General features: G+C 36.7%; 1 protein-coding gene across 6 annotated transcripts in view; it reads right to left on the bottom strand.

Annotated features, from left to right (window-relative positions):
* LOC124425766 (potassium voltage-gated channel protein Shal) overlaps nt 1–18,575 on the bottom strand; it is a 96,386-nt gene extending 77,811 nt beyond the window's left edge. For all 6 annotated transcript variants that reach the window (XM_046966601.1, XM_046966599.1, XM_046966598.1 and 3 more), the window contains exon 1: nt 13,890–18,575. In XM_046966601.1, the coding sequence (XP_046822557.1) occupies nt 13,890–15,004 (1,115 nt within the window). In that variant the 5' untranslated portion in view covers nt 15,005–18,575. The remainder of the gene's footprint in view (nt 1–13,889) is intronic.
* Nucleotides 18,576–18,645: the final 70 nt, after the last annotated feature.

Consider the following 18,645-nt stretch of genomic DNA (forward strand, 5'->3'; position numbering starts at 1 on the left):
AAAAACAGGCGCCAAAATGGAAAGGGACCGCGTATAAGTCGTCGTTAAAATCATCCGATACGATGAAAAAAGACAAGAAGAATAGAAATGTTGAAAATCGAGCGATCACTTGGGATTTAAAAGGAATAGAACTTTTGAAAATCGAATGATTAGTATAAATTTCTTACTAAATTTATGACCGTAATGATAATTTAAATCACACTAAAGCGGATTCTACAATCATTACTCACGATAAGTCGACGATATTTTATAATCACAGCCTTGTGATTTTTTTCATTATAATTCTTTCGCCAAATAGTTCGATTACGTTTAAAAAGTTAAAAAGTATCTATTCATATTAAAGATAATATAATTGTAATTTACTTGTTCGAGTTATTAACGTTATCTATCATCTTTGTGCATATAATTTTTTCTAATAAGAAAAGTTTTCAGCAATATAGGAAACGAGAAATTGCAGAGAGAATTAAGAACTTCATTCCATTCTCCCAAAAAGGAAAAATTAAAAATTGAACCAATTCGTAAAGAAAAAAAAATTCACAATCAGGTGCGTTGTAATCCAGGGAACATGTCATGAGATTCAAGTTGAAAAACGAAGAGAGAAAAAGAGAGAGAGAGAGAGAGAGAGAGAGAGAGAGAGAGAGAGAGGAAGGAATAGAACGAATAAAGAGAATAGTGAATTTCCGTTGGTAACGATGAAAGCCCTTGCACAAAGTTAGGATCATAATCGAGGGACGGTCTTAGTACTATACAACTGGGTCACTCTAGTCGAAGTAATTTATAGATACATTTCTACGTATCTACATCGTAACGTCCAACCAAAACTTTTCAATAGTCACTTTATATATTTGATAATAATAATTATTACCATAAATAAATATTTCAAGCCAATAAAACGAGTGACTATATTTTAATTATCGAGAAAAATATCATTCTTCTAGTTTCTATTCGAAAAGGAAATATTATTGTAATAGTTATCGTAAAATATGAAATATGGTTTGTAATATGTCGATCGACGAAAATTTAATGAGAATTTTACTTCCTCACACCTATCATGAGGAAACTCAACTTCGAGAAACGAGCCTTATCCTAAGTTTTCCTCGTAAATTGAATTAATTGTAAGTAAAACGAAAAGAAGAGATCATAATTATAAGTAATAAAATTTTATTACAAACCTATGTAAATGTAAAACTCGATACATTATCTTACAGTATCTTTTGTAAAAACTCGGACGATTGATATTTTTTATTATATAGGAAGTAGAAAAATCAGCGCGGTCTTATTCATTTTCATTTTCGAACTTCATCGTTTCGCTTAGACGAATACGAAAGATATACTATGATAAGTTAGGACATTTGTCATTATTTTTATTTCCACGCGATTTGGCCCCACCCAAAACGACCTTCTATACGAGGCGGCCAAGCAAATCGATAGAGACATGGAAGGTGGAAGGCCATGGAAGATTCTATGGGTTGAATTGAACTGGTCCAGAAAAGGATAGAAAAGAAAAGAGAAATCGACAGAAAATGATGACTCTTTGAGATCTCTTCTGAACTTATGACTATTGTTTCAATCGTTGGCATCATTTAACAGATAACTTGTTTGTTGTTTTTTCCTTTCTTTTATCGTATATTATTGTATAGCAAGAATAAACTGTGATGTATGATTGGGTAAAAGTGCGTGCGTGCGTGCGTGCGTGCGTGCGTGCGTATGTGTATTCGTACGTGCTTACGTGCGTGCCGATGTAACTAAAACGAATCTGTCTTTGGGTTAAGGACGAAGGAAAGGATCACATTGGTAATAGTCCATAAGATAAATTTCTTTTGATTACTTGTAAGACGCAACAGTTATATTAAATTATCCCCGATCGAGTGAAACATAAACAATTCGTAGAATAGCCAAAAAAGAAAGGAAAAATGTTCTCTTTGCCTAAATAGAATACTATTGATATTTATTATCTCGTTTTCACATGTTTCATCTTGATTTTTGAGATAAGTTCCTTCGATATTATCGAGCTAATTTTATGGTTATACAATTTTTTTTTTTTTGACATAGTCGAACGAAACTATTAATAAAATCATACAATGCTATTTTTCGGCGAATGATATATTTCCCCATTGATTTGCATGAGTCCTACAAACTCACGATAGTACGTCTTTATTTTTCTCAGATATTTTTACGATAAGGCTTTCTTCTGTTTTCATTGCGAATCGTAAAAATGAACTTCCAAAGGGGCAATCTTTTCTCGAACGTGTTACGGAAATTTTTGCAACATTATTTATAGTCGCATCAAGTTTTATTATTGCGAATTTTACATTCCCTGATTGATCGGAAAAAAAAAATATTATATTCTGCCCGTGCCTTCGCGATAAAACATATACGATCTTGATAACTCTAGCAAATAATTCGTTCGAGTTATCCCGAACATGTAGGTATAAAGCTATATATATATATATATATATATATATATATATATATATACATATGTATCGTAGAATCAAATCGATATTTCATGATTTCATTGAAAGGTTTTCTCGATTCAAACGGGCCAACTATGCTTATATATTCATCATTGACAATGAGACATTAGCGATTGAAATCGCCATAATGTTCATAGTACGTAACGTCGATAGGAAAGGACCAGTGATCGATCGTAACGTCACGACTCACGAGTTCATTCTTGCGCGAAAGCTATTGACGTTCGCATCTAATATCATCGCTCTTTCTCCCTCATGAAACGCAACGCTATCGACTATCTCCTCGACAATGTCGAATAACGTCGATGTTCGCACCCTTTTCATACTATCGGAATAGACTACCCCTGCCATTCTTCTGCACCCTTCTCGGCAGCTTGTCTTCTATCTTCACCGGAATATTATTTGCAGCTTTGGAATGACTGAGAATTTTCAATGACTAGACGTTATCATCATCTAGTAACAGTTCCATCATAATGATTATATTGACCGAAGTATTATAATACATATTAATAATAATTACTCGTCGCACATGCTGGACAATAGTTTTTCTATGAAATTGTTAGAAAACAAGTATATATATATATTATATATATTATATATATTATATATAATATATATATATATATATATATAATAGAGCGTTTATTAAATGCTTGCGATAGATTAGATAAGGCAGCCATTGTGATAGAGAATCTCATTTAAAATCGAATTCGATCTTGAAGTCAAACGTGGATTGCGGTCGCGAAATAAAATTGTGATGGCCTTTGCAATAACGACGAGTCAAGTGTAATAAAGGAGAAAAAAAAAAGGCAATGCAATCTGCACGCAAAGGTATGGTCGATATGGTCGGAAGATTTTAAAGAGCTTGTCGATTACATTATTACCATCGATACTTATGTTAGAATATATTCATGGATAAGCTCGTTTCCCGATGCGCATTACAACGTAATATTAAATCTTTATGGCTATTACGTTATTTACGTAATCCATCTAACGAATTTTTACGGATTCTCGCACATTTTATTGGATTAAATTTCGCATAATTTACGACAAGTGTTCTCAAGTTTCGTGAAATCGCTCGATTATATTTTTCATTAACAAACACGTTCATTAACGTTAATTTAAACGACGCCGCGTGTTATATTATCGTGTATCATATTTGGCAAAATATCCAATGTTCGCAATATAATTCATAATAGAAAATTCCAACTCGAAAAGGGCCGCCTTACGTGAAGAATTAACGCACCTACACGTAGAAAATACGATATCAGCATGTGCGTAAATTGTACACGAACGTTCCCCCAAATTCATGCTGATAGTTCGCATCGAAAGTTCTCTAAAATTTCACTGATTATTTATTCTCTATCCGTAGATACATAATGCACGCAATTTCAACGGGACCGGCATTTCGCATTCATAATATTCAACGTTTCCCATAATCATGCAGTCGTTATAATTCAGTAAATCTGACTTTACAACTTTTACCAGTCGACATTCAATTTTCTACTCACAAAGAACGCTTTCGGCGAAAGGGCCGAATGAATCAAAAGTTATTCTAAGGTGCACCATGTCAGTACATATGTAAAATCACACAAATGATTGTGCCGATGATCGAGTTATATTAAAAAAACAAATTAATTTCACGGAGAAAGCGTGCTAATGGAATTTCCCTTCCTCTCTCTCTCTCTCTCTCTCTCTCTCTCTCTCTCTCTCTCTCTCTCTTTTTCTCTTTTCTGAGAATCTCACAAACGACATAGCTGATTTATAAAACCGCTGTTCTTTAACTGCACTGTCACAGCCATGAATTCAAAGCAATGGATTTTTAATAAATTTCTTTCTATTTAATAAATGTGATAAATCTTATAAGGTAATGAAAGGAAAAAGGAAAAGGGGGGAAAAAAAAGAACGATAGCTTCACGTTTCTCTTGATCACAACTTGGTACCCAAAGCTTCTCAACGTTCTCTTGAGTTCATGAATTACGCATCGTGTTCCGTTTATATACCACGGTTCTAGGGAATAATCGTATATCGTGGATACGTCAGGCTATCGCAATCGTGTTTGAATAAATCTGCTCGAAAGCTGGTCGACTTATTTACACCCCAAGTATCTACTGTATCAGAAAAGAATCGATCGAATTTTATTCGTTTTCTTATAACAAAATTCAATTCATTGTTTCGAAATCTTAGTCAATTGATCGAAAAAATCAATTTTTATGTTTTATACAAAAAAGAAAACCTTATTTATTCTCTGTCCACAACAAAAGCTTCCTTTATGCGCAAAGCCATTGGATGACCTTTTAGGACTAAATGGAATAGGTCGAAGGGCGTATTCATCCGGATAGAGGTTGGATATAAATCACATACACTCTCTCTCTCTCTCTCTCTCTCTTCTCTCTCTCTCTATCTCTCTCTCTTTCCCTAGCCTTTTTCCCCTCTTCTGGAAGATAGGAACCTTCCGTTGACGTCTTGGTGAAACGACTAGAAATACGAAAGATATTTCCTAACGTGTGCATGGATAAAGAAGAAGGAATAAGGGTAAGAGTAAGGAACAGTAAAGAGAGGGAAGGAAAAAACGAAGATTGGATATCGGACCGGCTCAATGTACGAAATCCCCGCAGGCTTTATATTTCCGGAAATTTTTTACGAAATCCATCCTAGCCAAGAAAAAAGAATAAGTATTAAATCGATAGGAAAAGCGAGAACGAAAACACACCAAGGGAGAATTCAAATGATCCATCGTAACGATAAAAATAATGTGTATGCATAATATATATTATATATATATATATATAAATATATATATTGTAATGATTCACTTATTTAATAACAAATTAATAGAATAAAAAAACAATAACAAGTATACATTATTTGTATAATATAATACGATATTTTCAAATATCTAAAATCTACGAAATTTCCTAATAAATTTGAAACAATTTCCAATTTCTATCTTGATATAATAACGATCCAGTCGGTCATAACACTCCTATCAATCGTGCTTTCTTCTTCTTTGTGTTAGTTTGGCAATTCATTACATATCTCGAAATCTAATTCAGAATTTCTACACTCAATCAATCCATCGTTTCATTTAGAGACGACCAATTTGATTGATTCACGCTTCAGGCAGATTCAGTCCACATGTATATTGCATAACTGCAAATCTAAATCTATTGTCCCGAAAGCTTCGTAGAACAAGGAAAACAATTATTTTTGTTTATTTTAATTCACTAATAGAATCATTCTCACGAAAGCGACTCTTAGAGTTATTTAATTTACGCACTAGTTGTTTTATATCTTTATAAAGTCTTAATTTTTAAGTTATACTTTTAATCATATTATTACTTATCAAAGGTAGATTATAAAACTTATAAAAATTAAACTTATAAAGATTAAAAAACATATAAAACTTATAAAAATTAAAAGAAATCACGGTCGAATATTAAAAAGGATTGCGAAACAAAAATGTTTTAGAAGTAAAAGAGAGGAAGATAATTCTATTAGACAAGAAATATGATCAATTCGTAGATATAATAAAATATTAGGAAAAAAAAAAGTGAAACGTTAAAATATTTTTAGATTTATACAATGAAAAATATAACGGTATCGAAATTTTATATTTTATCATGGAAAAATATGTAGGATAAATGCTATTTATAACGTTACTTCCCAAAATGAAAATTCGATCCAAGTGAAAAAAGTAAAAGTACTCGAACATGGTAATATTAAAGAAAAGTAATTTAAAAATGAGCATAAAAGTTCGAGAAGAGAATGTCTAAGAAAGAGAAGAGCAAAATGAAAATTTACTAGTAGTAAATTTCTTAATAATCTAATTTCAAAAGATATTTTTAGATTAGAACCTATAGGAAACATTTATTTTTGGTTTCTTTTTTGCTTTTTATTTTTTTTTATAAAAAATTTTCTAACACATTATAAGAAAATATATAAATATAAGAAAAATTTCATTACGTTCGAATATTGATTGAAATAGTATTGAAACTCGACGAAATGAGAAAAAAGAAAAAATAAATAGAAGAGGAACATCTTCGGTTCTTACCTGATCTCTCTCTAGAGGTCAATTAATGAGGTTACTGTGCACAAATTATCGTGCAATAACGTTATCTCGCGATGTTTCGTCCTCATTGACCCATCCATTACACGATCCTGTATCACTTGTCCCTTGTCTATAGAGAGGACGAAGCGATGCAGAGCGTACGTAAAGAGGCCCGTAAGCCATGACTATAAGCGTAATCGTTAAGCATACGTGATCAAAATTGATCGTATCAAACAAATCGTTAAATCGACAATGGCACGATGTTACGATGAGTGCTAGGTAAATTTGAAGGGAAAAAGAAAAAAGTAAAGAGAAGTATATACTTACATATGTAAAAATCAAAGGTAACAAAGGCAAATGGAATGAAATGAAAGAAAATAGAACACTCGAAATGGGAGATGAGTTATCGAATGTAACATAAGATGTAAGCTAAGACATATATATGTGTGTGTGTGTTTGTGTGTGTATAATACACACTCTCGTTGTTAAATAAATTAGGATAGATTTGGAGGAAATAAGGAAAGAAAACTGTGCTGAAAGAGCGCTGAAGGGTGTAGACCGAAGGTGATCTACAAACATTCTGCCACTCCTCGTATTTTCGACAGTGATTGGCATAACTCCAAAATACTGTGAGACTTGGATCCGATACGTAGTGCACTTTTTTCTCGCCCAACTATGTACGCTCCCCATAAAACCACGCTTTCTTTTAAAAACTACCCTTGATATCGGCCAATTCCGGCCACAAAATCTCAGGTCAGGCTTTCTCGATTTAATCGAGAAAAGGAAAAAATAGTTAAGGGAAAGTGTCACCTATTGGCGTTCATAAATCCGGAAATTGCGACTCGCGTAACTTTTTTCATAACGTCTAACAAAACACGAATTTCATGGTTAGTTTTATAAGTAATGCTACTCTATGAGATTTTATGATTTCAGTAAGAAAAATAGTGATATCTCTTTATGAAACATGAGTATTATTGGTATAGAGATCATAAAAATATTTCAATAAAAAGTAATAATAAAAAATGAGTAATGTAAAGTTTAACGAATCAATTCAATAATTAAAAAAAAATATATCAGAGATTCCTGCTTTAAGTTACTCACAGAGAAAGTTAAACTTTCGATCTATCAACGAAGCTTTCCAGACTCTTTTTGTTATCTTTTCTCTAAAGAGATATCGAGATAAGTATCAACGACCCTTTCTAGTTGTTCACTTTCTTGTTATTCTATTCAAAGGTGTTGATTCAAAGCAACCATAATTACTATCCTCAATTAATACTTAAGTAACCATTAATTACTTTTCTATTTATTAATATTTCTATTACGTATGTATATAATACGAATTTTTATATATTAATTTTATATATTAATATAAAATAATTATATAATATGAAGATTTCAAGTTTGCAGGAAAAGCTAAAATCGGATCATGAAATAACAGACGTATAAAAATAAACAGTATTTCGGCGATTGTAAAAAATTTTATTGTAAAATATATATTACTTTTATAACCTTTAACTTCTTGACGTACAAACAATTTTAGGTTTACGACTTTGTCGGTAGAGTTTTCATGGACTATTTTTCAAGATAAAAATCGTCATTAGACGAAGTCCACCCAATTCATGGAAGAACGTAACACAGACCGTAGTACACTTTCCCATGGGCATTAAAATACCACGATTATGGTCGCAGATAACAGGAAAATTACCAGGTTATTTTCTGACCAGCGGTCTTGCTATTCGCTTTCATTCCTTCTGCCTCTTTTCACCCCCAACGAAGCCATGGAACTTCGAGTTAACCCCCTATGATGAAAACGATGTAAGTACATGCTTTTAAAACCTTGGCGAAATAATAGAGATAGAATGTGAGCACATAGTTATAAAAAGGGAAAGGGTTACGTTAATACGTAAACACGAGAAATTCGGTATAATGAAATACCTTAGAATTTTTATAATGGTATAATATATGAAACACAAAGCTACGAAATTTTAATATTTCGCACGTACACTTGAATGTAAACATATTATTTTGTTTTTAAGGTATTCGAGTTATTCCCTGTTTTGAGTTAACGCTCTGTTGAACGTGCTATAACAGCTAACACGGTGTATCCCGTTGTTAGAGAATTTGACACTTTAAATATTATTCGAAGAAAAATTCTATACTTCGAGATATTTAATCTTATCAAAAAAATCTTTTTTATCACGTAAATACTTTTATGAATATGTCTCGTAATTCATTAGTTTATAAAGTAAACAGATATGATGACAAATACATATACAAGTTTTAAGATCGTATCAAGAATTGTGGATATATTTTTGGATAAGAATTTATCGTTTTAAAAGACGTACGAGAATGTCTTTATATATGGAGGCTATAAATGCATACAAGTTTATCCTGAGATATAAATGGTACAACAAGTACTTTTTGGCAAAGCCTATGAAACGTTGCAACGAAACATACTAGAGTACAATGCACGAAAGACACGAACTGGTATTAGAGCGGTATGCTGCCATACGTACCAAGGTACACCAAAGCATCCTATCGGTATGTAGAGGTATACCACCGCTCTACTGGTTTGGATAATATCTTATTGGTATGTTGGTATGGCTTTCGTATCCACGTTCGCCAAAAATCGTCTTATGTCTGGCACGAACCAAAGTTGTCCAACGAAGAACAGCTACAGCTATCGAAATCGATCGTGGCTCGCTTTTTTTCTCGCTAATATTTTATTAAACGATTTATCCCACATATATTTTCGCATATACCGTTTCTCCCTTCCCCTTTCCCTTCCCCTTTCCCTTCCCCTTTCCCTCCGACCGAACTCTTCTTTTTCGGTTCGATCGATCGGGCTCTAACAAAAAAAAGTAAAATTATGCATAAAACGAAAAGTAAATAATCGTAACGGCGAATAAGAAAGTTTTCTTCTCGAAAGTCCTCGGTTAGTCTCGCAAATTCTTGTTCTCGATTTCTTCTTTACTTTTCTTTGTTTCTTATTCTTCCCTTCGCACTTCCAACTCTCTTCCTATTCGTTTTACTTCGGCAAAATAAAAAGAATTTGATTCAAGATTCGAAGTTTCTGTGAAAATCCGTTTTTCGCATTACCTACTCGCTGGTCAGACCTTGGGAATTTTCCGATTGGTATAACCCTTCGTAGCATCCCCTTCCTCGTCTTCTTATCTCTAACCCTCTCTCTCCCTCCTCTTCTCTTTATTCATCCAGTATATGGGAAGGAGCCGAAGTTAAAATCGATTCATCGTGAGACCGGATAGATTTCTAAAGCCTAGATTAGCGTGTGTTTGTGTATGCAGCCGAGTGTGTGTGTGTGTGTGTGTGTGTGTATTACATAGTACCATAATACTTTATTAACTTTTGGATCCATCGTTATATATTTTTAAGCGAATATAGTACTCTCCAATATATGTATATACTTTTTCATTTCACTAGTATTCATGATTCATCAAGAAAATCTTCGAAACTTTATATGAGCTAACGGGTGATAAAACGAGAGAGAGAGAGAGAGAGAGAGAGAGAGATGTAGAAAGAGAAAGAAAGAAATTTAATCGATTTAACGGAGCATCAAGCTACGAAATTCATGCATCTCTTGAGCCATCAAAATCAACGGTAAACTGAGCGTATTAAAGCCGAAACTCGTTAAATCCTCATGAGCCATACTTCTAACGGGAAAGATGTTACAGAAACTCTCTTGATCATTAAATTAATTCATTATCGATTGAAAATATTTCTCGAATTTCAAGAAAAAATCGTCAAGATTTTTTCATTTCTATCAATAAAAATTGGTCCATTCATAATATGACCGATTGTTCGCTCATTTTCTATACTGATTGTAAGAAAGCACAACCTTTAACATTTATCATTGTTTTCTTTTTTGTACGACTCATCCCAAATAGACAGAATAATCTACAAATGCAACGAAGTATAGAGATGTATCGTATTTCCTCGACGGATTCAGGATAGCTTTCACATTGCTCGTTCCTGTGAGTATTGGCACTGTGCAAGACGATATAGGAAAAAAAAAAAAAAATATTTCTATCTGTAATAGCGCACCCATCTACATTCACCTCTCTATCTCTACTATGCAGAGCTACACGAACATATCTATCTGTCTACCTCTGTGGGGCAATTAGGACGCGATAATTCCTCTAGGAGAGATTATCGAGAGAAAATAGCGACGAAAAGCTCGTACCTCCGCACAGCTTTAGTCGGGTGACCGCAATGCAACGACGTAATGCGTATACATTCATCTGCACACTCTTACTCTGTATGGTGCATTAAAAATCAACGAATGAATAAGCACGCTACGAAAGCTTTTCGAATGTAACCAATGTAACAAAGGTACATACATAGCTTTGCTTGTGATTTATCAATAGGAATCGTTTCACATATATTAATATTACAAATGATATAGGATCCTATCTGAATTTATATCATCTTTTTCATCCTTTGTTTTGTAAATAAATAATTTCAGCATATATGTACAATAGTTATCTAATTATATTATTAAGATTATCTAATTTCATTTAAAAAAAAAAAAAAAAAAAGAACGAATCTTCTAAAGAGACATATATACATAAATACATATGATCGTTATTATTATAACTGATAAGAATGAATTAATAAGAATCGAGATGAAAAAATGTTTAAGCACATAACGTTCTTGATAAAAACATCTTAATAAAAGAGAAAAGAGAGTTCGCACTATATACTTATATATATTATATTTGAGAATATTCGGTATTATAAGCGAAATCGTATATGAACATGGGTGTATGCAGAAGCGAAATTCCAGTCGATTTGCCGAAGCGAATACGACAGTGAATTTACAGACAAATTATGCATAGTACATAGACTAGACAATGTATTCGCCCGGTGGATTATTCTCATTGCAACCTATACGAATCTGAGTAATCTTTCGTGCGCGCATTTCCGCTCTGTATATAATCAATTATCCTTCGATATCTTTTTCGCTCATATACACATACATAGTCGATACGAGTTACATCGTTCGATCAACGAATTCAATTGCAATCAAGATTCGGCCATTACTGATGCGTTTATGTTTATTAAGAGAATTCATGAAAATAAATCGATAAATTAATATTAACAGTATTAAAGATAATTCGATCATAGTATCTTTTTTGATAAGTCAACAAAAGAAAAAAATTAAATTGAATAACACGAATGGTATCGTACAAGTAATAGTTTTTTAAAGCAACCATAGAATCGCGTTAGCAAAGATCCAAGGCACCTGTTGATAGCCCTCGTTAAAGTTTGAAGGAAGTAACCTGGGCACTGCTGGACACGCAAACCAAAAGATAGCTAAGTAATACTTCAACACGCGAAAAATAGTGCCACGTGTATCATTTGTCAACCACAAACTGATCAGTTGATCTTTAATGCCATAAATTAACATCAAACTGACGAATGAGCAAGTACAAAGTTGAAAAAACAAATGTTCCTTGTTCCGGTAATGGTAATCCAAGTCTCATGTATTATATCAACACAGAGTTATTCTTAAATCAAAGAATTATTCGACATTCTGACGATTCATTTAAGAAAAATTAAATTAATTCAATATCCATACATATTTTTTATATGATATGCTATTGATCTTTAAGCTTGTGAAATGTAATTCTCTCTCAAAAAAAAAAAAGAAAAACAAAAATTCTCAATAGAAAAAAAAGACGAAGAAAATAATCGATGAAAATCAAAGAAGAACAACTAATATTTCGGTCATCATTCTTGCGACTAGAATAAAATAAATAAATCGTGTCTTGGTAAGAGAAGCGAAACAATGCTACATTCCGATAGACTAATAGACCATCGAGAATTCTATTTCTGAAACGCGTTGGTGCAAGCCGTCGTCAGCGTGACTCAAGTTGTGTCTGATTGTCAGCTGTCCATGCGAAAACGAAACAAAACGCCATTGACATAGATTTTCATGACACGAATACAAACGTATGTGTTCATATGTGCATCAACATATATACATATATATATATACGTTAAATAAATTTGTACTTCCGTTGATAATCAGGCAAAGAAATAAGTCGTTATTTCTCAATAAGTTTCACGTTAAAAAATAATATAAACTATCATCTATTATCTTAAATCATTGATAAATGAGAAGCCGTGCGTACGTTCGTCGTCTGTTTATTTATTGTTACCTTAAAATGAGTCAATCAAGCACTTTGACTTTCCCGGAGAGATTTTATCGACTCGTCAATAAAAATTAAAGGAATTCTCCAAACCGAGAGAGTGCACGTCTGAGGAAATTAACGGTATTGCTTCTCTCTCTCTCTTTCTCTCTCCCCCCCCCCCCTCTCTCTTTCATCTCTCAAAGTGATGACCGAGCGCATGAAATTTACTTCGAAGAGACAAATGAAACAAATGAGAAAGAAATGACTTTTTCGAAGTGAACTCGTTTCTTTTCTCTATCTATTCATCTACACCTCTCGTAGAGAATAATGATAGCTAACGATTATACAAAAAGAAAAAAAAAAAAAAAAAAAGAAACGGAAAATAGTTCTCAACTTCTTTCTTATGGAATGTCAGCTCTCAGAGATACGATATTTCGATCGAAACTAAAGAGATAGTAAATATAAACTAAAAAGATAAAAGAAAAGAAAAGTACGCGGATCGACCGTGATAATTAGAAGAAAAGAATCGCTTCACGGCTTTTAGAAACGATGCTTTCTCCGGCAGAATTTAACAAAGCGCAAAAGCCCTTCGGGATAAAAGGGTCGACAACGAGCTCCGTTAAAATTATCGCCCAGACTGGTGCTTGCAGTACCTTTAGGCGCTTTGCACAGAGCCAATTACTTTGCTAGAGTTCAGTACGTTCGTTCCCATGAAACGTATACGGTTGGACATGTATTTGAGAAGGGATTCGTATTTTCAGCAAGGAAAAAAGGACCTATCAATCCACTGACTTATATTACTCCAATCTAATTTAAACTACGCTCGATTTATTTTTATCAGCAGTTTTTTTACGAATATTTCTCCATTATGTAAATTCCTTATATTTAACGATGACCTAATTACCAGGATGATATCACGAAATTAATATAAAGAGAGCGAAACGTATATCATTAATGTCACTTGTCGTATAAGAATGAAAAAAAACGTTTCAATCGGCGAAATATCATTAAATAATATTAATACGTAGAATATTTAATTAACGAATAGTTAATCTCAAAATGATAGAATTTAAAGGGAAAAAAAATGTTTTATCCTTTCGTTCGCGGGAAAAAAAATGATAAGCAAGATAAGTAACAGGTGCAATATCTTAAAGTTTTGGTGTAAGAGAGGCATAAAAGAGAGAAAAAGAAAAAAAATCAGAAACTTACCCCAGCGTAGTCATCGTAACGATGGTGTACCAGAAGGCAGCAGGTATCGAGGTGAAGTTCGTACCGTCAACGTTCTTCTCCGCGTAGAACATGACGGTGGCGAAGATGATGATGGCCATGGCGAGGGAGAATACAAGAAAGCCAAGTTCGGATGCGCAGGACTTTAGGGTGTAACCAAGAATCCTGAGGCCCTGGGAGTGCCTGGAGAACTTGAAGATTCGGAATACGCGGAATACGCGTAGAGTTACGAAAGCGCCGGAAACGTCGTCGTTGTCGGTTATACCAAGACCGATGTAATAGGGCAGTATAGCGACTACGTCAATGATCGACATCACCGATCGCGCGAACTTGCAACGACTTGGCGCGGCGAAAAGCCTGAGCAAGTATTCGGCGGTGAAGATCATGACACAGGCGGTGTCGAGGCAGAAAAAGACGATCTTGTATCGTTCGCCGCATGAAAGTGTACCCGCACGACCAGGTCTATTGCCGCATGGCACGGTTTCCACCACGTTCGCCAGCACGCTCACGGCGATGAAGAAACCGGTAACGTAGTAGAAGACCAATGCCGCGGTTGAGATGTGTGGATTTTGGAAGGCTCGCCACATCTTTTGTCTTATATCGAGCAACTGCTGAAGATTCTGATCGCCATTTTCGCTGAGTTTGTCGTCCATCAAACGTTCCGCATTTTCGCGTTTGCGATCGCGATAATCCTCATAACAGCAGTCGCCTATCACGTCCGGTAGGATGCCGAAGAAAGCGAGCTCCTCGTCGTAACTTGTCAGACATTCGTGTTTCGGATAGTGGAGCTTACCGGTTCTGTAGTAATTCAATATGTGACGAAAAATGTCCGGATCGCGATCAAAAAAATACTCCTTGCTCTCCTCGTCGTAAAAGAACTCGCGCTCGTTCGAACCGAGCAACGTGTCCGGATATTTTTCGAGTGTATTTCTCCACGTCTCGAATCTACGACCGCTTACGTTAATAAGGAGCTTCTCGTCGTCGGCTTTGCGACGATCCTTCGGTATCGGCGGCGGTGGCAGTGGGTGTGTGGCGATCGGCACCCAACCGATCGCCGCCGCACGGGCGAATGGCAGCCACGCTGCCACCGAGGCCATGCTCGACGGTGGAATCTTTCTTTTCTCTCTCTCTCTTTCTCACTTTCTCTGTCTCTCCTTTTTTATCTCTCTTTTTCTCCTCTTATCATCTATCACCTGCAAGTATTATTTCTCGATCTCACCAAGATCGCATTTAATTCGAAAATTCCTTCTAGGATCTCTAACGAAGCTCATCGTATGCTCGAGGCTGCTTCTCGCTCGGCGTTCCTCGTTCGCCAAGGTCATCGATGATGATGGAAGCGTCCGAACACTGGCAGTACTCTCTGCTCAACGGCAAACCTCTGCCGTCGATGACGAGAGTGACATCGAAAGTGACGCCGACCACAACGATATCACGATTCCCTATCCTATTAGACTCGAGATTGACCTCGAACCTCCACATCGTACCACTGCATTCCTCCTCTCCTACTTTCTTTCTTTCTTCTTCTTCTTCTTCTTCTACTTCTTCTTCGATCTTCACGCCGTCTAGGCGTTAGGATCGACCTTGACAAAGATTCGTCCTTGAACGACACAGACTCAAACAGCTAAACTCTCGAAAACACTGGAGGAACTCGTCTTCCAGCATTCTCGACACGAATCCTTTCTTCGATCGCTATCTTTCTCTTCTCTTCTTGACTACATTCTCGAGTTAACGAGCTCGCAAGCTGCGATCTCTTCCCTACTTTCTTCTTCACCCTTCTTTTTTCACGTAAAAGTAATAATAACGAAAACGGACGACATGTTGGAACGAGATGTCCTTTGATTCTCAGAGTTCCATCAAATTTTAGTTAGGACGAAGAAATCTTTCTTATATAGTATTTATTATATATTTTCTCATGATTCAGCAGGATATCGCTTGTGATAATATCACTTCTCTCTTCATCTCGAGCTCGAGCACGCTTTCAAATCGTACGATACGTAATGTTGTTTAATATATACGTAACATATTCTCTGCGCGCGGAACGCCGGTGCGGCTGATCTTGGCGATCAGCCGAAAAAGAGCGGCACTCTTAGGATCATCACCGATAAGGAGAAAAAATCTCTATAAACCATGTACCATTGAAAAAAATTCCTGACCGATATATAATTCGGCGCGTCTCGACGGATAAAAAATGTGAAGAACAACGATGAAGGACGGCGTCGGGTAGTACGATAAAAAAAGAATATCGAAGGGCCCAAACGTGTGTTTAAAATTACGAGAGCCCTTCTTTCTCTCTCTCTCTCTCTCTCTCTTTCTCTCTATTCCTTTTTATTTCTTTCTATCTTTCTTTTCCTTTTTATCGGCCTTTCCCACCGTTCGCCGTACAAAAAGCAACGAGCTTTCAATCGTATCGTACTAGAACGGAATGCACGCAATATTCCTCTCTTACTACTGTCGGAGCTTTTTCACATAATTAACTGTATCGGCGAATCAAAGAAATGTATCGAAAGATGTTACGTGTTATCGCGGAAAAATAATAAAAAGTAGAAGAGCAATTCTCTTTCGATGGCGCGTTCGAATTTATCGGGCAACTTCTAGAAGCACTCGCGTGAGCTTCCAACCTAGCGAATCCCCGGAGGTTCACTCGACGATACGTCGTCGTCGTCGTCGTTGCCTTTGAAGAAAGCCCTCGTAGGAGGAAAACTCGATGGCGCACGTAAAAGGAGAAGAGTAGCAGCAACAATAGCAGCAGCAGCAGCAGCGGCAGCAGCAGCAGCAGCAGCAGCAGCGGCGGCGGCGGCGGCGGCAGGAGTGTCGTCGAGCTTGATTCCGCTCCCGACGCATGTCAGAGCTGAAAGCTCCGCATGCCCGAAAGCATCGTGAAAACGTTCCTCCTCTTTGTCCTCTCGACGTCCATACGTATTTCGTCGCGTCGTCGTATGGCGTTTCGATTCGAAAATTGGTTGTCCGCGTCACCGGCACGTTTCCGTCTTGTCTCGTCTCGTGTCGTCTCGTTTCGTCTCGTCCTTGTCTCGTCTCGTCCTCGTCTCGTCTCGTCTCGTCCTCGTCTCGTAGTCGTCTTGGTCACGGTCCTTTCTATTCGTTCTCGTGTTCTAATCTTCGCCGTTGCGCGTTCGAGCTCGCGCTCTCGGAAATGCGTGCTTTAGTGCGCGGCACGATCGCAAGCACGAGTCTCTCTCTCTCTCTCTTTCTCTTTTTTCTTTCGCTCTTTTTCTCTCTCCCTTTCCCTCCCACCCTCTCTGTCTCTTTCTTTCTCTTTCTCTCTCTCGATCTTTCTCTCTCTCTCTCTCTCTCTCTCTCGCTCTCTCTCTCTCTCTCTCTCTCTCTCTCTCTCTCTCTCTCTCTCTCTCTCTCTCTCTCTCTCTCTCTCTCTCTCTCTCTCTCTCTCTCTCTCTCTCTCTCTTTCTGTAACCCGCTCGAACGAGTTGACCACTCGCGACTGCCGAAGCGTTTCCGAACTCGGCGAGCTTTCGGTGCTTGCGCTGCTACCGCTGCTGCCGGTGGCGCGGCACAGTAGTGGTTGACGCTGACGGTAGCAATGATGGAAGCTAAAGGTGGAGGGAAAGAGAGGTAGAGAGAGAGAAAGGGATAAAGAGGGAGGTGGTAAAGCCGCGTCGAGCTCGACGCCTTGAGAAGCGTGCACTCGCCTGGCCTCGCTTCGTGACGACTCGACACGGCTTGACTCGTTTCAAACGACGAGCACGTATGTAGTTTCGAGCCGATCACTGCTAGCTCGCTCGCTCCTCGCTTACTTTCTTTCTCGACCCCTTGCTAGCTAGCTATCTAGCTAGCTAGCTAGCTCGTTCGCCTAGCCGACGTCTAAATTGATTTTTACGGTGCACCGCCAGTGGCGACGCGCTACGGCCTCCCAAAGCGCCGGACGACTCTCGTTGCCCGGGCAACCCCTTAACGATGACGTCACATACCACCCTCTTGGCAACCCTCTTTTCACCCCGTTTCTCTTCCTCTTATAACTCTCGCTAGTGGCTCCCTCGTCCTCACCAATCTTAACAACACCTTTTCTCATCCTTCTTCCTCTTCCTTTTCGAGAATCCATCTCACGTGCAAAATTGGATATCTTCTTTCTTAAATACTCATTCCTTCCATCATTCTTCTTCTGAACGCATGTTTGTGTGAGCGGTCTTCTTTGCAACTGACATTCTGCATTGGACAGACCAATTATTTCTTGACTTCATTCATTAAAGGAAAAACGTGACGAGGAATAATAAGATTTGATGACCATTTACATACGCGCTCGTCCTAACAATGAGTTAACTTGAAATGTAATTTTCATAATGTAACGCTCCTTATATTTTACCCATTAACTGTTTCCGCAGAACGGAGAATTTCTCTCTCTCTCTCTCTCTCTCTCTCTCTCTCTCTCTCTCTCTCTCTCTCTCTCTCTCTCTCTCTCTCTCTTTTCTACGTCCCTTTTTTCTGTAGAACGTGATATCTTTCAATTTTCTTTATTTTTTTAAGCGCATTCGTCTAAGTCAAACGATATACTTAAAAACCTCCCTTTCTTCAGACATTTTATCCATTAACATAGATCGTTGTACAGTTTAAAATTAGTCCTTTAAAAACTAATTCCTTGAATTTACATTTTTTACATTTTACAAGCAGCATGAGTTCGTTCATTAGAACACTACCGTTGGTAATGCTCTCTCTCTCTCTTCTTCTTTTTTCTTTTTCTTTCCCTCCTCATAACGGTGTCACTAAG

This window comes from Vespa crabro, chromosome 7 (assembly GCF_910589235.1).
Source record: "Vespa crabro chromosome 7, iyVesCrab1.2, whole genome shotgun sequence".
Classification (NCBI taxonomy): Eukaryota; Metazoa; Arthropoda; class Insecta; order Hymenoptera; family Vespidae; genus Vespa; species Vespa crabro.